The following is a 23,714-nucleotide window of genomic DNA, read 5'->3' on the forward strand; positions in this document are numbered from 1 at the left end:
GGGGGGGCCTCCCCAATCTACCTAATCAGCCCTCCTGCTAGCTTGCAAGCTTCAAAGGGCCTGATTTAGACAACACGTCTCCAGCGACCATTTGCTATCCGTTTCGGCGGCGATTTGAACAAAGAACATACCTTGATCAGAACTTTTGAGGAAAGTCTTGAGACTTCACCTTTACCACAAGAGTACAAGGTGGAGAATTATGAGAGGGATATTTGTGTTATGTTTGTTACTTTGTTTTAATGTTGTGTTCACTGAAATCTTGATTCTAGTAACAACTCCTTCTTCCTGAAAGATAACCACGTCATTCTTGGTATCTACACGAAGCTATCATAATAAAACAATCATTCAACTATATTTTGTAACTGTACCAAGATGTCCAGAACAATATTTGAACCATCGAATGAACCAGCCAAAGATCAGATCACACCTTTGGTAGGTGTGAAGGAAGGAGGGGGGAGTTGAGAACCCAGCTTCCCCCAATCCACATCTGACCCCAGACGGGTCCTCCCTCGAACTGTATAAAGCCCTAAGATGACCATCAATCTCGGACTCCAGCGAAACCGACCATGGCATGAACGCCATCAGGATTGGCGTTCCAAAGGACGTCGCCAAGCTTCTCCTGAGATTCAACTTCATAGTGAACGCGTCACTATCGGGACGTTTCAACAGAAGAACCAAAAACGCAATTCCAAATGCGACTTCACTGAGATCCCGCAGACTCAGTCACATGACCCAGCGCAGCCGCGCTGTGACTTCAGATTCTTCAAATGGACCTTTGGCGCAAACCGCCCTCAACATCATTGATCAACCCCTGATCAAACGTAACTATGGCTAACGCTCTTTCCTCCTCGACATGGCATTGGCGTGAGCTCTGTTTATGATTTGTAAGGATGTAATCACTGACTGTACAATTTCTGCCTTTCTTTAAGTTAGACCATTTCATTCTGTTCATTGAAACCAATCCAACTTTTCATAAGATCTGTTTACCTTACTTGAATAAATTCATTGTAAAGATATTTTGACGTGCGTGTTCACTGATGTTACGATTGGCTCTACTCTTAGAACGAATTCATTCCTTAAGATTAGACTGATTATTACGAAGGCTATTATTTAAATATTATTCAATAAGGTTTCCTCTATCCCTTTAACAATAAGAGGTGGTGCCCCCAAGAACTACATACTTTATTATAAATTAAGTATTGCTAATCTTAAACGAGCAAACCCCGCTACATTACACTGTTATCACACTTATTATGTTGTAATTACACTTTCTACACAGTTCTTACACTGTTATTACACGTGTATTATGTTGTTATTACACTGTTCTTACACTGTTGCAGAGATGGGACTCTTTGTAACTCTTTGTACTCTTCAATTAGTTGTTAAAAACGTTCTGTGATGTCCACGGTGCTCAATAATGATTTACAATCAAATCTACAAATCTCAAAAAAGTGTATTTATTTTGAGAATATCAGTATCCTGGAAATGAAGGATCTGGATTTCTGTTGATACACAAATTGGGTCTTATATGTCTGAGGACATTTCATTGTTGTGTATCTCTGCAGTTAACACAGTTGTGTTATCATTAGCCGTCAGATGTTAGCACGAAGTTTGATTACAAAATATGAATCATAACTTCGTATTCCGCCCATCAGAAGGTTATGGTTAGCGCCACCCTGCTAGGATGCTTGCATGTTCATCTTGATCCAGCTGAGATAGTGAGAGATGCGGGTGTACACCCCAGGCTTGTTCTTCTGGGCACAGCTGTCTCCCCAGCTCACCAGCCCGTAGATCATGTGAGTACCGTTAGAATTACAGGTCAGAGGACCACCAGAGTCACCCTGCAGGACAAAAAACAAACAAAACTCAGATAAGAGAGCTTAAGGAGAGCTTAAGCAGGCAACAAAGAATGTGTAAGAAATAAATCAAAATGGGTTTTAGTTAAAACCCTAAACTTCAGCTTCCCCCATCCCCTCCCCTTCCCTCCCCCCCCCCTCCCCCCTGCCCCCCAGCCCCATCCCCTCCCCTTCCCTCCCCCCCCTCCCCCCTGCCCCCCAGCCCCATCCCCTCCCCTTCCCTCCCCCCCCTCCCCCCTGCCCCCCAGCCCCATCCTCTCCCCTTCCCTCCCCCCCCCCTCCCCCCTGCCCCCCAGCCCCATCCTCTCCCCTTCCCTCCCCCCCCTCCCCCCTGCCCCCCAGCCCCATCCTCTCCCCTTCCCTCCCCCCCCCTCCCCCCTGCCCCCCAGCCCCATCCTCTCCCCTTCCCTCCCCCCCCCTCCCCCCTGCCCCCCAGCCCCATCCCCTCCCCTTCCCTCCCCCCCCTCCCCCCTGCCCCCCAGCCCCATCCTCTCCCCTTCCCTCCCCCCCCTCCCCCCTGCCCCCCAGCCCCATCCCCTCCCCTTCCCTCCCCCCCCCCTCCCCCCTGCCCCCCAGCCCCATCCTCTCCCCTTCCCTCCCCCCCCCTCCCCCCTGCCCCCCAGCCCCATCCTCTCCCCTTCCCTCCCCCCCCCTCCCCCCTGCCCCCCAGCCCCATCCTCTCCCCTTCCCTCCCCCCCCCTCCCCCCTGCCCCCCAGCCCCATCCTCTCCCCTTCCCTCCCCCCCCTCCCCCCTGCCCCCCAGCCCCATCCTCTCCCCTTCCCTCCCCCCCCTCCCCCCTGCCCCCCAGCCCCATCCTCTCCAGCTGACCTGACACGAGTCTACTCCCCCCTGCAGGTAGCCGGCGCAGAACATGCCCTGGTCCAGGACGCTGCCGTACACGGCCTCCGAGGAGCAGCTTGTCTGGCTGATCAACAGCACATCTGCATCCAGCAAGTTACTGGAGCCGTAATCCGCTTCAAACAGAGTGGGGGGGGAGAGGAGAGAGAAGATGGTGGAGAGATGACGAGGATGACGAGGAGCAAGAACAATAAAGTTTATCTTTTGAAACTGTAACAAAGCACACTCCTGTGGTTGAAATGTGCAGTGTGGCGACAGTTGAAATGTGCCAGGCTGTGTGGGTAACAGATGTGGCTTCACAAACACAGTTTCAGTAGGGGTGGAGCTTACAGTCCTCTGTGGAGCCCCACCCAGAGATGCTGCATTCTGTCCCGTCAGGCAGTGGACCCAGAGGCAAGCAGGCCGCCTTCACCAGCTGGCTCTCGACAGCACAAACTCCATCTTTGGCTTTCAGCTTCAGCAAGGCTTAGGGTCAGAGTACAGACATCCCATGAGCCACAGCACAACAGAGCTGCTGCAGCTGTGCAGCTTGGTGTTATCTCATCTTGTTTCGTTCATAAGGGAGACCGGTAGATAAAGGTGGTAACTCACCTATGTCGTTGTACACGGCTGACGTCGTCTCGTGGTAGTTCTCGTGCAGGATGGCTCTCTCCACTGAGACGGACTGCTCCATGGGCTCTGGTGTGTCCAGAGTCAGCCCACCCGCCACCACCTGCATGGAGTGCTTCTTATCTCTGCTCAAACACAAGCAGCAAGAACACAGGACAGGCTGAGGAACGTAGCAACAAGCACAGGACAGGCTGGGGAACGTAGCAACAAGCACAGGACAGGCTCGGGAACGTAGCAACAAGCACAGGACAGGAGGAACGTAGCAACAAGCACAGGACAGGAGGAACCTGTGCAGGATGACTTCACGCCTGCACCGCGCAGAGCTTTTGTTCCCACTAGACTAGACACGACTCTGGTTCTGCTCACATGCAGTGTCCGGCCGTCAGAGCCCAGCAGCTGTCGATGAGAACCGCTCCGCAGATGTGGCGGTAGGTCTGGGTGGATCCGGCCGGGCGGACCTGCAGGGACAGCTGCCAGGGCTGGGCCCCTGGGAGGGCCTTCAGACCCCCGTAGATGCGACTGATGGCCCGCTTAGGCTGTGGCTTACCACAGTTGGTGAACTTCATCCCAGGGGGGGAGGAAGTGGAGGGGGGGGGCATGGGGGAGGAAGTGGAGGGGAGGGGCTCGGGAGAGGAAGTGGAGGGGAGGGGCTCAGGAGAGGCAGTGGAGGGGAGGGGCTTGGGATAGGAAGTGGAGGGGAGGGGCTTGGGAGAGGAAGTGGAGGGGAGGGGCTTGGGAGAGGAAGTGGAGGGGAGGGGCTTGGGAGAGGAAGTGGAGGGGAGGGGCTTGGGACCTGGAAGCACGAGAAGATAGGATACCATTAGTGCACTTTTAGATTGTGTTTAATGGTTTTAGGTGGTGTTTAGGTGGTGTCTGTGGGGCTGTTGTCAGGCCGACCTGGAGGAGCAGCACACTTCCGGACGCTGCAGTGGCTCCACCTCAGCTTGCGGCCTCGTCTGACGAAGCACCATGGCATGGTGTCCCCGTCTGGGTTCCTGAATCATGGAGACACACTGTCAAGCTGCGCCATGACAACCGAGTGCTGTGTGTGCGTGTGTGCGTGTGTGTGTGCGCCCCTGTTCCTGACCTGCAGAAGTTATGAGGACCCAGTCCTTCAGCGTCCTCGTAGGAGCTGAAGGGGTTCGCTCCTCTGCTGAGGATGAAATGAGAGTTCCAGTAGAGACACTCGTCCCCGTCATCTGTCTCACTCACCATCCCACGATACGACTCCCCATCATCCCTGTAGCAGTCGTCTGGGCCTGAGGAGATGGGCTGTCAGGCATAACCACTCAGGGGGAAGAAGGGCAGCTTCAGGGCTGAAGGAGCCAACACTACGCTGTATTTACCGACATGGCAGAAACGTCCGCTGAATCCTGTGGGACAGGTGCAGTCGAAGTCCATGTTCTCTTTGATACAGGTTCCTCCGTTCTTGCAAGGGCTTGGATTACATGTCGCAACTGTGGGACGTGCATGGTTACAGACAGAAACACTTTCACTGCAGACCATCACAGAAACAGTCACTGCAGACCATCACAGAAACACTTTCACTGCAGACCATCACAGAAACACTTTCACTGCAGACCATCACAGAAACACTTTCACTGCAGACCATCACAGAAACACTCACTGCAGACCATCACAGAAACACTCACTGCAGACCATCACAGAAACACTCTCACTGCAGACCATCACAGAAACACTCACTGCAGACGACTCTTCTGCATGAGGTCTCCTCCTGCGTCTCTACAGAGTGTGTCAGAGGAAGTCTCACCTGTCAGACAGCTGGGCGGCTGGAAGGGCTCCTTGCACATGCACTCGTAGAAAGGAGCAGTGGAGGTCAACACACACTCGCCGCGCCCACATGTTCCCTTCTTGCAAACTTTGGGTGCTGTGAGAACACGCTAGTTAGGTTCATTTATTGGATATATATATTCTATAGAACCTTCCAAGGCAGATTCAATTGCTTTATTTATAATGTTGTTGCTGCTATTGTGTATATTCTACATGTTGCATCCATTTTTTATCATTCTGTGCACACGGTTACCGGAATGGTTGAATTTAATTTGGGATCAATAAAGTGAATAAAATTAAAAACAACTGAACAGCTTAGCAGCAGGTCATTATCTTGGTCATAAATCTACGTTCAAACCTTTCTCACACCTCCTGCCCTTGAAGGGCTTGGGGCAGTCACACTTGTAGCCTCTCTTGCCCCTCTCCTCACACACGCCGCTGTTGAGGCAGGGGTTAGGGCTGCACCGGCCTGGAGCAGGAAGGGGAGGAGCAACAGGAGGAAGTTAGCCTCCATGTTTGTAGTCTTTAGTTTGTAGTTTGACTATGCAATTGTGTAATACTGAAACCTGAGGCAAAAGCTTAAAACATTTTAACTGTTAAAATACAAACATTCTGGGACAGTTTGATTTCCAGGGACCCACTGATTTTATAGCTTGGATTGATATCTGATGACATAATTCAAAAGAAGGACATCTATCTATTCAAAATCCTTGAAATTGAAATATAAAAAATAAAAAAATGTCTCACCATCCAGGTCTTGAAGCTTGAGAATCCAGTCAGTATCAGGTTCATCATCGTCATCGTTGGGGTCCTCTGCAGGCTTGAAAAAAGGGTCTAAAAAACATCTGAGCCATTAAATAGTGCTGTGTGAGATCTTTATGTTTTGATGAATACTTGAAGCTGAATTAAACATGTCTAATGTGTAAGAACATGAGTAAACATGTTTACCTTCAACTATATCTTTATATCTTGAGTGTTTCTTGTCCCGTTTCTCGGCCCGTTTGTCATTTTTCTCGTGATTTTTGTGATGGCTTCTTTTCAACTGACCAAATAAAAGATTTCATCTTGTGTGTACAGTGTGTAGCGACTTTAATATTGACTGTAGGCACTTCATTGAAAACAAAACAGCCCATGTACACACACACCTTACAGATTATCAACTATGATGGTCGCTCAACAGAAAATATATTTTGAATTACAATCATCTCTAACAGAGCTAAACAAAGAGCACGGGTGTGATATGCCGATGCTAACTGGTGAGGATCAGTGACAGCACGTACTTGAGCTGGAAGGATGAGCACCAGGAGGAAGAGAAACAAGACGATCAGCTTGGCTCTCATGGCGGCAGTGAGACAGTGGGCTCTGGATCAGCAGCTCTGCTGCCTCTCCTGCTGTGTGGGCTGACTAATCTTTGACCTTGTGTGGAGGAACAGGGTGCCTTGGCATCCAGGACTCTCACCTGGTTTTATTGATTTCAACAGTCTGTCAGAGTTGCTGTTTGTTTTCACTGATCACAAATATTAGCTATGTCATGATTACTAACTAGCTACCATACTACTTTGTGTCTCTGTACTTACTGTAAGTCGCTCTGGATAAGAGCGTCTGCTACTTTACGTAACATATTTTATTAGCTTAGTACTCTATTAGCTTAGTTCTCCCCTGAAGTTTTGGGTTCAGAGATCATAATTACAACAGGAGACAAATGTTTGTTTAAACACAGACTTTGTATCCACAGCTAATGGGATAATTTCGATAGCTTTTTGTGGAAAATCTAAAAAGCACATTGACCATATTTAAATACAAACTAGGCTGATAACCTTTAGGTGAACAAGATACAACTTTGAAAATAATGCCACAGCCAAGTGGGAACATTCATCAACCACATTTATACACCATGTCCTCTGTCTAGTATATACTGTGTGTCCTCTGTCTAGTATATACTGTGTGTCCTCTGTCTAGTATATACTGTGTGTCCTCTGTCTAGTATATACTGTGTGTCCTCTGTTTAGTATATACTGTGTGTCCTCTGTTTAGTATATACTGTGTGTCCTCTGTTTAGTATATACTGTGTGTCCTCTGTTTAGTATATACTGTGTGTCCTCTGTTTAGTATATACTGTGTGTCCTCTGTTTAGTATATACTGAACACGTCAGTCCCCAGGCTCAAGCCCAGTCTCCGTAGCAACGTCACAGTGCACTAGCCGGTGGGGTTGCATTACAGATCACGAGGGGTTTGGCGTTGGTGCTGTTGTGGTCATGTCCCGGGCACATGGCCAGATGGAGGCTGTCTGTGAAGGTGCCTACACAGAAGGAGAACAGGGGCGTCATGTTGTCTGCCCCGAGGAATGCCACCAGCCCTGTGGAGAAACTGCACAGCACCCCGATGTGCCTGAAGCGCTTGGTGATGGGCAGGCGGTAGGGCACCCCAGCGTGCCACGCCGTGTACTCCCCATCGAAGAACTCCACACACCAGGACTCATGCCCTCGGCCAAGCCAGCAGGACTCGGCCCTGCCCTTGCGAGGGATGGAGGGATACGTGAGCCCCAGCTCCCAGTACGTCTTGCCGGTCACCTCCACCTCCCAGTAGTGGCACCCTGAAGCGAAGCCCTGCAGGCTGATCACGTTCAGGGTGGTGTCGAAGCGTCCGGGGCGCTCCGGCAGCTCCTGCCAGGTGTCGGTGTAGGTGACACTGTCTCCCTGAGCAGAGACCACCAGCTTCGGGTGGGCTGTGTCTGGGTCCAGGGACACCTGGCTGCGGTCTGTGGACAGAAACACACCTCACCACCAGAAACCCTCTGGAACCACCGAACTGGGATCAGATGGTGCTACAGCTGGTAAACACAGAGCATTACTTGACTCTGAGCACCAAAATATTGTTAAAACTACACACTTCTAAAGCATGATCTCCTGCTGCACTATATTTATGCTCTACTCATATGTCTCTTTGGATAAAGACGTCTGCTACACAGTGTGGTGTGGATGTGGAGTGGGAATATATACTCAGTGTGGTGTGGATGTGGTGTGGATGTGGAGTGGGAATATACTCAGTGTGGTGTGGATGTGGTGTGGATGTGGCATAGGGAATGCTACTCAGTGTGGTGTGGATCTGGTGTGGATGTGGTGTGGATGTGGCGTAGGGAATGCTACTCAGTGTGGTGTGGTGTGGATGTGGCATAGGGAATGCTACTCAGTGTGGTGTGGATGTGGTGTGGATGTGGCGTGGGAATGCTACTCAGTGTGGTGTGGATGTGGTGTGGATGTGGCGTGGGAATGCTACACAGTGTGGTGTGGATGTGGCGTGGGAATGCTACTCAGTGTGGTGTGGATGTGGTGTGGATGTGGAGTGGGAATATACTCAGTGTGGTGTGGATGTGGTGTGGATGTGGCATAGGGAATGCTACTCAGTGTGGTGTGGATCTGGTGTGGATGTGGTGTGGATGTGGCGTAGGGAATGCTACTCAGTGTGGTGTGGTGTGGATGTGGTGTGGATGTGGCATAGGGAATGCTACTCAGTGTGGTGTGGATGTGGTGTGGATGTGGCGTGGGAATGCTACTCAGTGTGGTGTGGATGTGGTGTGGATGTGGCGTGGGAATGCTACACAGTGTGGTGTGGATGTGGCGTGGGAATGCTACTCAGTGTGGTGTGGATGTGGTGTGGATGTGGCGTGGGGACTCACAGCCCCTGATGAGTCTCTTGCTGATGGGGGTCTGTGAGCGCAGCAGCAGCAGCAGGTTGTTGGTCAGGCTGAGGATGTGCTCTGCTCGGGGCTCATCCAAACGGATGCTGCCTGGGTCACATCCACTCAGCACCTCCTTCACCCTGCAGACAGAGCAGAGCTGAAGGCCAGGAGGACCTCACATCCACTGGGATATTACATGAAATGTCCTGTCGCAGGCAATGCTGCTTTACAACATCATGAAGATATACACTATCATACTAGTTGGTTGTGAGTAAAAATATCAGATAGTTTGTTGTGTGTTTGTGACTGGCGTGAAGATTCGTACCTCGCAGGGATGTCTGTGTCCTTGGGAGCAGGAACAGATGTGAGAGGTTGAAACGAGAGACAAAAAACAAAGACAGCACATGAGCACAGCATCAGACTGTTACAACACCTCTAGTCACAGCAGGATGTGTCACAGCTGTATTCAGAAGGGCCTTGTCACCATAGAGTCTGGCTGGCCCTCTCCTCCTCCCTCTTCCTCCTCTCTCCTCCCCTCTCCTCCTCCCTCCTCTGTCCTGGCCAGCTCAGAGGAGATCCTGCTCAGGTCCACTTCTATCTCCTGGATGAGAGCACAGCTGGTCTCCACCAGGTCGTCCAGGGCCTGGACAGCAGCCCGCTCCTCCATCTCCATCTGGGTCAGGGTCACCCTCTGGTCCTCCTCCAGAACCTTCTGGATCTCCTCGTACTGCCTCCGGATGCTGGCCCTCATGTCAGATGACTTCTTCTGGTTGTGACAGAAAAGGAACTCTGGACTGATTTAAGATCTCGTGTTGTAGCTTTGTCCACTGAACCATGTAGTGATGTGCTCTTAACGTCGCCTGCTTCTTAAACATACAGCAGGGTCCAACAGTCTGAGACCACTAGTCAAGATACTTTTATTTTGCATTTTTGACTGTAATAAAAAAAATCGGTACAAATGATAACAAAAATGATAATATCATCTTGACATTTGAGTGGAAAATTTAATTCTTGAAAACGTAAATGAGTATCAGAATATCTTTGTATTTGGTCCCTTTTTTGCGATAATGACGCCACAAGGAGTGTGTGAAGCCCTCTGTGACATTGCTTGTAAAAAGGCTACACAAATAAAATATGATTGATGATTTGACAATATACTATATACGGTATAGTGTACTGTCTGCATGTGTACTGTCTGCATGTGTCCTGTGTACTGTCTGCATGTGTACTGTCTGCATGTGTCCTGTGTACTGTCTGCATGTGTACTGTCTGCATGTGTCCTGTGTACTGTCTGCATGTGTCCTGTGTACTGTCTGCATGTGTACTGTCTGCATGTGTACTGTCTGCATGTGTCTTGTGTACTGTCTGCATGTGTCCGGATATCTGTACAGACATCTTGCCTGGGTAAATAAAGGTTAAATATTTTTTATTTATTTTTTTAAACAGACAGATCTGTGTATCACTGTTCCCGTCTCCACTTACTGTTATTTCACCTTGCCTGGCTGTCAGTTTCTTCAATCTGAAGCGGACCGCCTCTCTCTGCCTCTTCAGGCTCTCCTGCTGCCTCCACAGATTTTCCTGTGAAGCAGCATTCCAAACACATTCAGCATGGAGGCAGAAACAGAGGCAGAAACAGAGCCAGCTTCCTAACTGGAGGCAGAGTAGCTGAGGCGTGGGTCTCCATGTCTGCAGATGATCACAGCAACACTGTGGGTCTCCATGTCTGCAGATGATCACAGCAAAGCTAAACACTCTCCTCGCTTTATGAACCCTCTGCCAGGGGAAGTGACAGTAAAAGACAAACTCTCGCTTGATGTCAGAGCGTCTTAAATCAGTGAACACCAGCGGCCACACAGCCGGGCCTCAGAGCGGCCACACAGCCGGGCCTCAGAGCAGCCACACAGCCGGGCTTCAGAGCGGCCACACAGCCGGGCCTCAGATCAGCCACACAGCCGGGCCTCAGAGCCAAACAAGCCCATGTTTCTACAGCGACATGAGGTCACCTACCAGAGCATTGGGGGGGCTGGCCTGAGCCAGGCTGACAGGCTGCCCTGGACAGTATTCACCTTGACCCCTCTGTCATAACTCACCCACAAGGCTCCTAAATTACCACAACCTTGGTCCCTACGGTGACAAACAGACATCTGTCTTTCATGTTCCTGTGTCTGTCGACTCCAGACTCAATGAGTCTGAGTAACGTCTAGGGTACTGGGCACCAGTGCAGGAAGAGGACCTGCAGGATTTATGGGTAATCTGAAGAGATGGAGGACAAACACACCTGATGGGCTGATGGAATGAGGCTAGCGGGAGAAAGCGCTACATGCTAAAAGAGTATTCCAGCAGACCAGTTCCAGTGTAATATACTGTCAGTCTGTGTCGGCCTCTGGCTCAGTTAAAATACATTCAAATCATGGAGTTAACGGAATCTGCCACAAATAAATGTTTTTATTTAAGTGTATATGGAATATTCCTCAATTAATGAATTCCCCTGTAACAAGATTTAGATATACGCTGTAGATGCCACCATTTCATACAGTACCAAGTGTGTGTGAGTGTGTGTGCAACAGAGAAAGAGAGAAATTTTAAGATGAAGATGCTTGTTTACAAAGCAACAACAAGGCTCCCATTGGTCTGTGCCTCTTTATTGGCTTGTCCTGATCTTAACTGAGTCACGTTGGTCCCATTACAGAAGCAAAGTCCTCACATCAGCACCCCCCCTGCCATCCCACAACATCCAGACCACCGTGGTTATTCTGGAGAACGCAGAGGACACACACAGGCAGAGGACACACACAGGCAGAGGACACACAGAGGGGAAGGATGTCTGCTTCAGCTCAGGGTCTCTAAACGACGGGATTTCAAGCTTTATTGGCTTAGAATTCAATACAACAAATGGCAGTGTGGGTTTCAGTTATAAAACAGATTCAAATACAGTTTAGCTCTTACATTGAATATGGGTCTGCTCATGTGGTGGTTGCTGAATATATCTGCTCATGTGATGATTGCTGAATATATCTGTTCATGTGGTGGTTGCTGAATATATCTGCTCATGTGGTGGTTACTGAATAATTAAAACATTTGGAGAAGAAGTGGCTGTTCCAAATCAACTGAGAAAAACATAATCTTATCTGGCCTGGAAGCCTGAGAGAAGCAGTGTAATTTGTGTTTATGTTTGGAGTGACTAGCACATGTCCTGGGTATACAGTACTGATGACAGGAACAAGCTCGGAACAACCAAATCTCCACAGTGCAGAGCCAAAGGAAACAGTGGGACTGGGTATTCACGCTAGCTAGCACAAGCCTCACAATCAGCCACTGTTTGTTTCATGAAGACACATTGAATCCATCCATTTGATATCAACATTGGACTAAAATGTTTGTGGTAATGTGAGGGCTACGCTGCAAGCCTCTCGCATCAGTCCGGCTTGAGAACTGTGGTTGTTCTTTCTCCTATGGTGTCGTGAGGTTCAGCTAACATAGTTAAGCTAACACAGTTCCACAGGAATCAACAGCAACACAGGAGATAAGCAGGACAGAAAGGAAAGCAGTTCCACTCGACGCAAAGCAAGAAACAAAACAAACAAGCGCAGTCAAAAGCAACATGACCAGACTGATTAGTCTTTCTCATTCTTTGTCATTTTTGAACATGGAAGAAGTTGTTTTTATTCTCATTCCCTGTGACCTCGTGAGCAAGTCTGTTCAATCACACACTCAGATCTCTGGAAGCTTCAGAGAAAAATAAATCATTCATTCTTCCTTGTAAATGTCATAAAATAGTAGGAGATGAAGAAAAAGAATGTCTACATCTATATTACAGTATGTACTGCACAGTGTGATTGAATGTACAGTATACATGCAGCCCTGACTGTTAGAAGAGCTTGGCCTTCTTTTTCATGTCGTTGCGTTTCCAAAGAGGAAGCCTGTCAAACTCCTGGATCTCCATTCCAAAGATGTCAAAGAACGTTTCAGGCGCTAAGTGGCGCTAGAGTGAGAAGAGAAGTTCAGAAAACAAGGAAGGGAAGGGGGGGTGGGGGTGGAGGGGTGTGGTTAGCATTGAAGCTCCTGTTTTCCTTGAAACATTCTCAATAAGCCATGGATACTGTGATTTTATTGCTGGTATTGTGTAACATTCATCACATGTACACTAAAATAAACAATGTCCAGAATCGATAGCAAGAAATTATACCTCAAGTCTGGTTCTGTCCACCTCTCTGGGAAGCTTAGCTCGCCCTCTACTGGTGATCATGAGCATTTCATATGGATAGACCTTCAGAAGGAGACACCCATCAGTAGGGGATATCAATGCACAGCTTCTAGTCACTCTTATCTGTTTAGTTAGACAAACGTCTTTGTGACTTGAAAATTTGTGAGGGAAAATACTGAGTTAGATAACGGGTGTATGTCCAGGCAGAGTCTGGGAGTGAGGGCTGTGTGGTTAGGGTTCGGGGGGCAGGTTGAATATGTTCACAGCTGAACAGGAGAAGTGTGTGGTGTCCTGAGGTATCATAGTGTTCAGGTTTGTGTTGATGTATCCATAGCAACAAGAGGACAAATGTGAGGGAAATACAGTCGCCCAGTGCAAAAGTGCAAAGAAGCAAAATAGCAAATCATAGAAAAGTTCTGGACAATTCTGGAAAGTCGTTTTTTGGGTGTAAAACTAAATCAGAGTGAAATGCTCTTAAAATCAGCAACAAAATGAAATGTTTTGGTTTCTGAGCAACTCATATACACCAAAGCCCAACATAAAGATCTTCAGTTATAGAGTACTGACGGCATATGAATTGTTTTAATGATACATTCAGTGTTGGAGTTTCCACTGTATGTTACATACAGAATCCAGCAACCACTCTGGAGTGAAGGCATGTACATGTAGCATGGTTAAGATAGCATGGTTAAGCTAGCATGGATAAGCTAGCATCGACAAACTAGCATGGACAAACTAGCATGGATAAGCTAGCATGGACAAGTTAACATGGATAAGCTAGCATGGTCAAGTTAGCACACTAAGCAAAACAGGTCCAAGCATCTCCTGCCTCATTACTGGTTCATGTTGTGGAGCAGACATGTCTTACACACTTGCCTACAAACAGGTGGACTACACAACATCTACTGGCTGAAGTTAAACTGCTGCTTCCTTCTAATAATGTGACTGTGTGTCATGTGATCAAAACTACAGTTACTGATCATGTCAGTTGGCTTTTCTCAAAATATTTAGTTTGTTTGTGGTGTGAGAAGGGGAAAGAGCTCTATTTATATGTTAGGATGTTAGGATTGTTACAATGACTAGTTGAATTAACTGCCTTTCATCGTGCGTAGATACATGTCATGTAGCAGATTATCCAAAAACAACATTTCAGAGAGATGTGATATTCTGTAAGTCTAGAAATGTAAAGAAAGGAGATACTTGCTTTTGGCTCCAACATATTAGGCATAGATACTCCCCTGTCCATTCTGGCAATCGCTGCACGGCCATCCTTTATGTGCTACAGAGCAGAGCACAACACACACAGTATGTAGAGGTAGGGCACTAGGGACGCATTCTGATCAAAGATGGTTTAGTTTTGTTAGACGGGCACTTTGGGAACAGTCAGTCAGAACAGTTATAAAGGGCTTCAGAATATATAAAGTTGACTCTCAAATCATGTCAAGCGTGTGTTAGCTTTCCAGTTTACTCTGTCTGGTAGCTAACTGTTAGCTACCCTCCTGACCTCCCGTTTACAGACTTGATAACACTATCGGTGTTCTGTAGAACATATATTCAAATGAGACACTTGGTTTGGACTCGAGACAGCAGGCTAAATGTGATGACAGACACGGCTGCCTCGTGCACAGAACAGGACGATGGGAGAGGATGGCATGCAGGACAAACGCAGTGGTTGCTGCGGCGTGAGACAGTGAGCCGAGCGGTTAGGAGAGGGTGCTGTGAGGCAGGGGGTGAGGCAGGGAGGCGAGGCAGAGAGGCGAGGAACACGCGCCATGGGAACAAGCAGATGAGAGACATACCTGAAACTCTGCAAGACAAAATGAGACAGAGAAGGAAACTCAAAGTTACCTGATTGATCTGATAACTAGATTATATTTGGTCTTCTGCAATAAAAACCTGACTGGAGAATTGTTTATGTAAAACAAAATCTAAACACAAATTATGAAAGCTCTTGCTGTGTGTGTCTGTGTGTGTCTGTGTGAGTGTGCGTGTGAGTGTGTGTCTGTGGGTCGGTGTGAGTGTGTGTTTGTGTGTGTCTGCCTGTGTGTGTGTCTGCCTGTGTGAGTGTGTGCGCGTCTACCTGTGTGTGTGAGTGTGTGTGTCTGCCTGTGTGTGTGAGTGTGTGTGTGTGAGTGAGGGCGACTGGACTCACCTCGACCTCCCCCACACATGTCCCCATAGCTGTTGTACATGTTGTACATGGTGAAGTCAGTGGACTGGGGCTGGGGGCACAGACAGCATTAGAAACATCCAGACAGACAGTGTGTATCGGCCCTGCAGGGCTTCTTCTCACCAACACAGCCCCAGGGACTGTGTGGATCTGAGCCATCAGCCACGCCTGCCAGATCTTACCCGGTGCAGTCCATTTCTGCCATAGCCAGGTAGAGATGATGTCTTAGTGGGAGAGGTTGCTTCTGAAAAAGTTGAAACAAAACATTTTAGTTCAACAATAGAGAACAGAAAACAAAAAGTTTAAACTTAATCGTAAATCTACTCAAAGTGAGTCAACACTGCCAGTTTGACAGGGACAAGTATCCGAATATCATAATTCTCTGTGCTTCATGTGCAATGGCCAAATGTGAGCATAACAATGTAAGTATGGAAGCACATATAAATAAACAATCCCCTTTTATACTTAATAATGCATTGATTTCAATACGTATAAACAGTATAATGACACATTGAAACAGGAAGGCAAACATAGGGGGGGCCCTGCCTCCGTCACAGTTGGTGTGGGTGGAGTCAGAGCGGGGGGTGGAGTCAGAGCGGGGGGTGGAGTCAGAGCGGGGGGTGGACAGGCTACGGGAGGGACGCTCTCTGGTCAGATTATCTCTGGTCAGATCCTCTCTGGTCAGATCCTCTCTGGTCAGCTCCTTCTCTATGGTCAGCTCCTTCTCTCTGGTCAGCTCCTTCTCCTTCTCCTCTTTCAGGATGAGCTTTCCTAACCCAGACTGGATCTGGAGAGCAGCCACAACACACGCTCACACACACAGCTGTAGTGGAGGGGAAAAACAGTGTGTGTTTGTGTGTGTATGAGCGTGTCTGTATGTGTGTGCATGTGTACTGTATGTGTGTGTGCATGTGTTTTTTGTAGAGTGGTTATGCTGGCTCTCTCTGACCTTGATAAGGTGTTCCTCCTGAATCTGTTTTCGTTTCAAAGCCTCCTCTTCCTCCTCTTCCCTGGACCGTTTCCTCCCTTCTGACCCTGGAGCAGCATGTGGCCAGTGAAGAACACACACACACACAGACACACAAACACACACACCAGAAAAGCACTGTAAAGATTACCCTAACAGATTGCTTGATCAAAACTAATCACTGATTGAGTGATTAGTATTTGCCGTATTTCCGTAATACGTATTTTGTATTTCACACACAGAACAGGTCGAGGTGAGACAGAAAGAGGTTTGAAGCCAGTCTCAGACATCTCTGTCCAGATCATTTGTGTCTGATGTTGAGCTGTTTGTGGATTAAAAAGGCACCACTGAAGCTCCTGCAAGCAGAAGAAACCAGATGCAGCCAGAGGCCTTTCAAAGAAAACTGATCCAGAGAAGCGCTGAACAAGCAACCAAAACACAAAGCCGTTACACCTTCCTGGGAGTCACATGACACGAGAGCGGAGATGCAGCCAAGCTTGAGCGAAGAGGAAGCTGCGAGGAGGCTGAGGACTGGCGAGGTCAGGGAGAGGGAGGAGATGGAGGAGAGGAGAGGAGAGGGAGGAGAGGAGAGGAGAGGGAGGAGAGGGAGGAGAGGAGAGGAGATGGAGGAGAGGAGAGGAGAGGGAGGAGAGGGAGGAGAGGAGAGGAGATGGAGGAGAGGAGAGGAGAGGGAGGAGAGGAGAGGGAGGAGAGGAGAGGAGAGGAGAGAGAGGAGAGAGAGGAGAGGGAGGAGAGGAGAGGAGAGGGAGGAGAGGAGATGGAGGAGAGGAGAGGAGAGGAGAGGGAGGAGATGGAGGAGAGGAGAGGAGATGGAGGAGAGGAGAGGGAGGAGAGGGAGGAGAGGAGAGGAGAGGAGAGGGAGGAGAGGAGAGGAGAGGAGAGGAGAGGAGAGGAGAGGGAGGAGAGGAGAGGAGATGGAGGAGAGGAGAGGGAGGAGAGGAGAGGAGAGAGAGGAGAGGGAGGAGAGGAGAGGAGAGGGAGGAGAGGAGATGGAGGAGAGGAGAGGGAGGAGAGGGAGGAGAGTAGAGGAGAGGAGAGGGAGGAGATGGAGGAGAGGAGAGGAGAGGAGAGGGAGGAGATGGAGGAGAGGAGAGGAGAGGGAGGAGATGGAGGAGAGGAGAGGAGATGGAGGAGAGGAGAGGGAGGAGATGGAGGAGAGGAGAGGAGAGGGAGGAGAGGAGAGAGAGGAGATGGAGGAGAGGAGAGGAGAGGGAGGAGATGGAGGAGAGGAGAGGGAGGAGAGGGAGGAGATGGAGGAGAGGAGAGGAGAGGAGAGGGAGGAGAGGAGAGACAGGAGATGGAGGAGAGGAGAGGAGAGGGAGGAGATGGAGGAGAGGAGAGGAAAAGGGAGGAGAGGAGAGGGAGGAGATGGAGGAGAGGAGAGGAGAGGGAGGAGAGGGAGGAGATGGAGGAGAGGAGAGGAGAGGGAGGAGAGGAGAGGAGAGGAGAGAGAGGAGATGGAGGAGAGGAGAGGGAGGAGAGGAGAGAGAGGAGATGGAGGAGAGGAGAGGGAGGAGAGGGAGGAGAGTAGATGAGAGGAGAGGGAGGAGATGGAGGAGAGGAGAGGGAGGAGAGGGAGGAGAGGGAGGAGAGGAGAGGAGAGGGAGGAGAGGGAGGAGAGGGAGGAGAGGAGATGGAGGAGAGGAGAGGGAGGAGATGGAGGAGAGGAGAGGAGAGGGAGGAGAGGAGAGGAGAGAGAGGAGATGGAGGAGAGGAGAGGAGAGGGAGGAGAGGAGAGGGAGGAGATGGAGGAGAGGAGAGGGAGGAGAGGAGAGCAGAGAGAGGAGATGGAGGAGAGGGAGGAGAGTAGATGAGAGGATAGGGAGGAGATGGAGGAGAGGAGAGGAGAGGGAGGAGATGGAGGAGAGGAGAGGAGAGGAGAGGGAGGAGATGGAGGAGATGGAGGAGAGGAGATGGAGGAGAGGAGAGGGAGGAGATGGAGGAGAGGAGAGGGAGGAGAGAGAGGAGATGGAGGAGAGGAGAGGGAGGAGAGGAGAGGAGAGGAGAGAGAGGAGATGGAGGAGAGGAGAGGGAGGAGATGGAGGAGAGGAGAGGAGAGGGAGGAGAGGAGAGGGAGGAGATGGAGGAGAGGAGAGGAGAGGGAGGAGAGGAGAGGAGAGGAGAGGGAGGAGATGGAGGAGAGGAGAGGAGAGGGAGGAGAGGAGAGAGAGGAGATGGAGGAGAGGAGAGGGAGGAGAGTAGATGAGAGGAGAGGGAGGAGAGGGAGGAGAGGAGAGGGAGGAGAGGAGAGGAGAGAAGAGGAGAGGGAGGAGAGGGAGGAGAGGAGAGGGAGAGGAGAAGGAGGAGAGGAGAAGGAGGAGAGGGAGGAGAGGAGAGGAGAGGGAGAGGAGAGGGAGGAGAAGGAGGGTAGAGATGGAGGAGAGGAGAGGAGAGGAGAGAAGGAGAGGAGAGGAGAGGAGAAGGAGGAGAGGAGAAGGAGGAGAGGGAGGAGAGGAGAGGGAGGAGAGGAGAGGAGAGAGAGGAGAGGAGAGGGAGGAGAGGGAGGAGAGTAGATGAGAGGAGAGGGAGGAGATGGAGGAGAGGAGAGGGAGGAGAGGGAGGAGAGGGAGGAGAGGAGAGGAGAGGAGAGGGAGGAGAGGGAGGAGAGGGAGGAGAGGAGAGAAGAGGGAGAGGAGAGGAGAGGGAGGAGAGGGAGGAGAGAAGAGGAGAGGGAGGAGAGGAGAGGGAGAGGAGAAGGAGGAGAGGAGAAGGAGGAGAGGGAGGAGAGGAGAGGGAGAGGAGAGGGAGGAGAAGGAGGGTAGAGATGGAGGAGAGGAGAGGAGAGGAGAGAAGGAGAGGAGAGGAGAGGAGAGAGGGAGAGGAGAGGGGAGAGGAGAGAAAAGAGGAGAGGGAGGAGAGGAGAGGGGAGAGGGGGGAGAGGTAGGCCCTGGGAGGAGCAGAGAGGCCTCAGGAAGCCTACCAGGGGCAGCACGCGGGGGGGAGCAGGGCCAGCAGTCGCCTCCACTCTGAGGGCAGCCGTCTGGAGACGGAGTGTGGGCGGAGGGGAAGGTGGAGGATCTGATGATGTCATCAGACTTTCTTTGGGGCGCTACGGCGGCTGGATCTAGGTTGGCAACCAGAGGAACCAGGGGCTGTCAGAGTCTAGAAGGGCACGTCTAAACACCTTTAAAACATATAAAGATCATTTTTGCTGGTTCTTCACTCAAACAGAAGAACCCCCGAGGGCTCCAGTGGAAAGACGAGTTTGAAATGTTTTTGAAGCTGCGAAAACTGAACAATGATTTAGAAGTTTAATACTGAAGTGGGCAGGTTAACTATAATTAGGTCTGGCTTTGAGATGCTTATTGCAGGTCAAAACTTCAGTTGAGGATGCTTTGGTTCAGAGAGAGACTTCAAACAGGTGGACAACACTGACAGCGAGGGAGGGTTCATGGAAAACAGACAGACTCACGAGGTGACCTCACAAACAGGACTGGACAGTGGACCACATGTTGACAGTGTCTAAAGGCTTGGAACTGATACCAATATAGTTTGATGATATCTATATGAGAAAGGAAAGTCCAGGGAATGTACCGTGTTGTTTGTAGATGGGTGGTTTTCTGTAGATGTTGATCCCCTGATCTGAAGGCAGGAACAGAAAGAGTTGTGAGATCCGACACGTCCACTGGACGGGTTAGCAGGGAAACATCACAGAGAGAGCCAAGCACCACGCAGACACTACAGCAAACTACCTACGCTGTTAAACTGCCTTATACTCTATTCAAAACACAGCAGAAGTCATCTGGTCTCGTGATAGGCTGATGTGTGTTTCTGGCTCTTGTGATAGGCTGATGTGTGTTTCTGGCTCTTGTGATAGGCTGATGTGTGTTCCGGCTCTTGTGATAGGCTGATGTGTGTTCCGGCTCTTGTGATAGGCTGATGTGTGTTCCGGCTCTTCGGGAGCAGGCAGGACAAAGCAAGAGTGGACATTGAAATAGAAAACAATAAATTAAGAGACAGAAACAATGAGGAAGAGACTCATAGAAGAAGAGAGAGACAAGGGGAGAAGAGAGAGATAAATACCGAGAGAGAGAGGAGTTGGAGAAAGAGTGATGGAGAGACAGAGACTGGTAGAAAGAGACAAAAAGAGGGTGGAGAGAATGAGAATCAGACAGAGAAGGAGAAAGAGAGACAATAGACAAGAGTGTAATAGGACAAAAAGAGACAGGGAGAGGGGGGTGATAGAGACAGGGAGAGAGACAGAGAAAGGGGGGTGATAGAGACAGGGAGAGAGACAAAGAGAGAGAGGTTGTGATAGAGACAGGGAGAGGGGGGGTGAGAGGGGGGTGAGAGGAGGGGTGAGAGGAGGGGTGAGAGGAGGGGTGCGAGGAGGGGTGAGAGGAGGGGTGCGAGGAGGGGTGACAGGTATAGCAGTGACAGGGTGTGCTCCAGTTGGCTCCTACCTGGGAGGTGAAAATGTTTAGGGGTCAGAGAGAGAGGCGGGGTGACGGGCCGGCTGTCCGGCCGGAGGGGCAGAGGGGAGCTCCTGCCGCTGGCTGGGTCAGGGCCTCCAGGGAGGAGAGCACAGGAGAACGTAAGCAGGGAACCAGGGAGGAGAGCACAGGAGAACGTAAGCAGGGAACCAGGGAGGAGAGCACAGGAGAACGTAAGCAGGGAACCAGGGAGGAGAGCACAGGAGAACGTAAGCAGGGAACCAGGGAGGACATACAGGCTTGTGAGAAAGCAAGTGAATGTGGCGATGGAGCTGGTCAGGTAGGGAGAGAGGAGGCACCGATCTCAGACTAATCATGCAGTTCAAAGCAGGAGAGGCTGGAATACAGGCTGACATGAGGGAGACAGTGGCTCTCAGCTACACAACACGCTCTCAACACAACAGCTGTTAGAAATGTTTCTTCAACTGCAGAGTAGAAAACAAAAGGTCTTTTTTTAAACATAGAACCACACATCACACGTTAATAACTCTTGTTGGAAAAATGACAATAACCAAGACCATGCAGGTCAAATCAACAACAATCAATCCCATAGATTTAGCTTGTGTTTTTGATTGATGAGTCAAACATGCAGAGCCACTGACATGCAAACATTCCTCCAGAAATAAAGGAGCTCTAGAGAGACGTGTGTTTGGAGTAAAAGGTCAAGTTAGTGCAGTTGGAACCACATGCCATGGGCTGACGAGTTACCACAGTGGGGGGGGGGGGGCTGTGATGGGTGTGACAGATCCACAGACGTCTCCACCCTGCCTGTCTGTGCTGGAGCAGGGGGGGGGGGCTTACCTTGGGTGTGGGGGAGGAGGTGGTGTCTGAAAGGGGAGGTGGGGCGAGAGTCACTGTGGTTGGAGCCCACACTATTACTGCACAGGGAGGAGCAGAGCTTCTGCATGCCTGTCAGGGCCTCTGCAGGACAGGGGAGGGGGAGGGAGGGAGGGGGGATGGGCATGGGGAGAGGGAGAATGTGTACATGACCAAGGACCCATCCAGACAGCAAAGATGAGGGGGGGGAGGGGGGTGATGGAGGGAGGGAGGAGGGGGGTGGTGGAGGGAAGGAGGAGGGGGGTGATGGAGGGAGGGAAAATAAAGGAGGGTAAATCCAGGTATCATTAATAAAAACAAATAAAGAGGTAAAGGACGCTGTGACGAGCCGGGAGGCTGGGAGGCTGGGAGGGAGTGAGGCTGGGAGGGAGTGAGGCTGGGAGGGAGGGAGGCTTGGAGGGAGTGAGGCTTGGAGGGAGGGAGGCTGGGAGGGAGTGAGGCTGGGAGGGAGTGAGGCTTGGAGGGAGGGAGGCTGGGAGGGAGGGAGGCTGGGAGGGAGTGAGGCTGGGAGGGAGGGAGGCTGGGAGGGAGTGAGGCTGGGAGGGAGGGAGGCTGGGAGGGAGGGAGGCTGGGAGGGAGTGAGGCTGGGAGGGAGTGAGGCTGGGAGGGAGTGAGGCTGGGAGGGAGGGAGGCTGGGAGGGAGTGAGGCTGGGAGGGAGTGAGGCTGGGAGGCTGGGAGGGAGTGAGGCTGGGAGGGAGGGAGGCTGGGAGGGAGGGAGGCTGGGAGGAAGGGAGGCTGGGAGGAAGGGAGGCTGGGAGGGAGGGAGGCTGGGAGGGAGGCTGGGAGGGAGGCTGGGAGGGAGGGAGGCTGGGAGGGAGGCTGGGAGGGAGGGAGGCTGGGAGGGAGGGAGGCTGGGAGGGAGTGAGGCTGGGAGGGAGGGAGGCTGGGAGGGAGGGAGGCTGGGAGGGAGGGAGGCTGGGAGGGAGTGAGGCTGGGAGGGAGTGAGGCTGGGAGGGAGGGAGGCTGGGAGGGAGGGAGGCTGGGAGGGAGGGAGGCTACAATAAGATCTAAAGGGTGTGTGAGAGAACTCTTAGAAGAGAGGAGGAGAGAGGAGGAGAGAGGACGAGAGAGGACGAGAGAGGACGAGAGAGGACGAGAGAGGACGAGAGAGGAGGAGAGAGGAGGACAGTAGGCCAAGAGGGTGAACTAACTCAGGTGTCACCAGCTGTGTGGACAAGTGGCTAACATCCATACAACAGGACACTTGCACTTGAATTCAGTCCAGTGCACAGAAAATCACTGCTGAAACACACACACACACACTCACCTGGTCTGTGAAAATGCTGCGGTGACCGTGACAACGTGGGTGTGTAACTATGGCGATTGTAACCAGGTGAACCGATGGAGCCCTGACTGGTTGACCTCTGGAGAATGCGTTCCCTCCTCTCAGAGGTGCCCTGGGGGAGAAGAGGGAGAATACAACCAACTCACCTCTGAACCTCACCTTGGCGCAGTCATGATAAACCAGGGGGGGTAATCAGTCTCTGAACTCACCTCGGCTGAGGGGGTGGGAGACATGATCCTGGAGAACTGGAATAGAGATGCAGTTATTGTGTTAATGTGCTTTATTTTGCATCAAGGTCACATCTCACCCTGGCGATGTAAGCCCTCCCTCTCATATGGCTCAGTGTCCAAGATCAGAGAGGGTGAGGGTTATGGTGGTGAGGTGCAGGAGGAAACACACCCTGTCATCAGGTACAGGAGAGCGCCCTCTGCTGGCAGTGTGGATCTGTGGGCACAGACAGGTTCATCACAGACCTGTCTCCACAATCACAGACCTGTCTCCACAATCACAGACTTGTCTCCACACTGGGTCTCACCAGAACAGCTCAATCACAGGTTACACTGAGCACCACCACAGAATCACACTACTCACACAACCACAGTTTTACACACTAGAACAGGTAAACAGTCCCGAGGGGTTTTGAACATACAGAACACACGTGTGGGGTGATATATGTAGAAGGAGGAACAGAGCTCTGGTTACCTCGGCCACCCTGGGCCTGTCCTCGAGGCCGTCCAGGGCGGTGGTGTACATGGGCTCATAGGTGATCAGATCAGGGCGCTCTATCTCATAAATGGCTTTGACTTTGGGAATGGCAGCTAGGTCCCTGTAATCAAGGATCTTATTGTCTACTTTTGCCTACAGAAACAAGACAATACACACACAGAAGGGAGAGGGAGTTAACTAGAGGGACACCTCTTCAGAACTTGACATCTACAGAACTTGACATATGTAAATCTAGTCAGGATCTAGGTGGTTCTACAGAGGAGTATGAAATGTTGA

At 50.8% G+C, this 23,714-nt stretch overlaps 3 protein-coding genes across 3 annotated transcripts in view; all 3 read right to left on the minus strand.

Moving 5' to 3' along the window:
- Positions 1–1,435: 1,435 nt before the first annotated feature.
- Positions 1,436–6,576, minus strand: LOC134022697 (hyaluronan-binding protein 2-like). The gene is made up of 13 exons (XM_062464436.1): positions 6,396–6,576; positions 6,064–6,157; positions 5,863–5,949; positions 5,474–5,584; positions 5,096–5,212; positions 4,671–4,781; positions 4,412–4,583; positions 4,222–4,319; positions 3,691–4,117; positions 3,307–3,449; positions 3,046–3,180; positions 2,686–2,831; positions 1,436–1,841 (listed from the first exon to the last, which is right to left on the minus strand). Exons 1-13 carry the CDS (start codon positions 6,453–6,455, stop codon positions 1,680–1,682), a joined length of 1,863 nt encoding a protein of 620 aa, XP_062320420.1. The 5' UTR covers positions 6,456–6,576; the 3' UTR covers positions 1,436–1,679.
- A 96-nt stretch (positions 6,577–6,672) lies between these two features.
- LOC134022696 (zinc-binding protein A33-like) lies at positions 6,673–10,919 on the minus strand. The gene is made up of 6 exons (XM_062464434.1): positions 10,547–10,919; positions 10,277–10,509; positions 9,279–9,560; positions 9,120–9,139; positions 8,792–8,934; positions 6,673–7,873 (listed from the first exon to the last, which is right to left on the minus strand). Exons 3-6 carry the CDS (start codon positions 9,543–9,545, stop codon positions 7,302–7,304), a joined length of 1,002 nt encoding a protein of 333 aa, XP_062320418.1. The 5' UTR covers positions 9,546–9,560; positions 10,277–10,509; positions 10,547–10,919; the 3' UTR covers positions 6,673–7,301.
- Positions 10,920–11,628: 709 nt separating this feature from the next.
- LOC134022803 (actin-binding LIM protein 1-like) overlaps positions 11,629–23,714 on the minus strand; it is a 35,035-nt gene continuing 22,949 nt past the window's right edge. Inside the window, exons 10-23 of the mRNA XM_062464555.1 lie at positions 23,415–23,570; positions 23,112–23,156; positions 22,922–22,957; positions 22,695–22,824; positions 19,691–19,738; positions 19,077–19,220; positions 16,118–16,203; positions 15,508–15,955; positions 15,351–15,466; positions 15,151–15,220; positions 14,798–14,805; positions 14,203–14,277; positions 12,981–13,061; positions 11,629–12,776 (exon numbers count right to left, since the gene is read on the minus strand). Of these exons, the coding sequence (XP_062320539.1) occupies positions 12,663–12,776; positions 12,981–13,061; positions 14,203–14,277; positions 14,798–14,805; positions 15,151–15,220; positions 15,351–15,466; positions 15,508–15,955; positions 16,118–16,203; positions 19,077–19,220; positions 19,691–19,738; positions 22,695–22,824; positions 22,922–22,957; positions 23,112–23,156; positions 23,415–23,570 (1,557 nt within the window). The 3' untranslated portion in view covers positions 11,629–12,662. The remainder of the gene's footprint in view (positions 12,777–12,980; positions 13,062–14,202; positions 14,278–14,797; positions 14,806–15,150; positions 15,221–15,350; positions 15,467–15,507; positions 15,956–16,117; positions 16,204–19,076; positions 19,221–19,690; positions 19,739–22,694; positions 22,825–22,921; positions 22,958–23,111; positions 23,157–23,414; positions 23,571–23,714) is intronic.

Source organism: Osmerus eperlanus, chromosome 6 (genome assembly GCF_963692335.1).
Source record: "Osmerus eperlanus chromosome 6, fOsmEpe2.1, whole genome shotgun sequence".
Lineage (NCBI taxonomy): Eukaryota > Metazoa > Chordata > Actinopteri > Osmeriformes > Osmeridae > Osmerus > Osmerus eperlanus.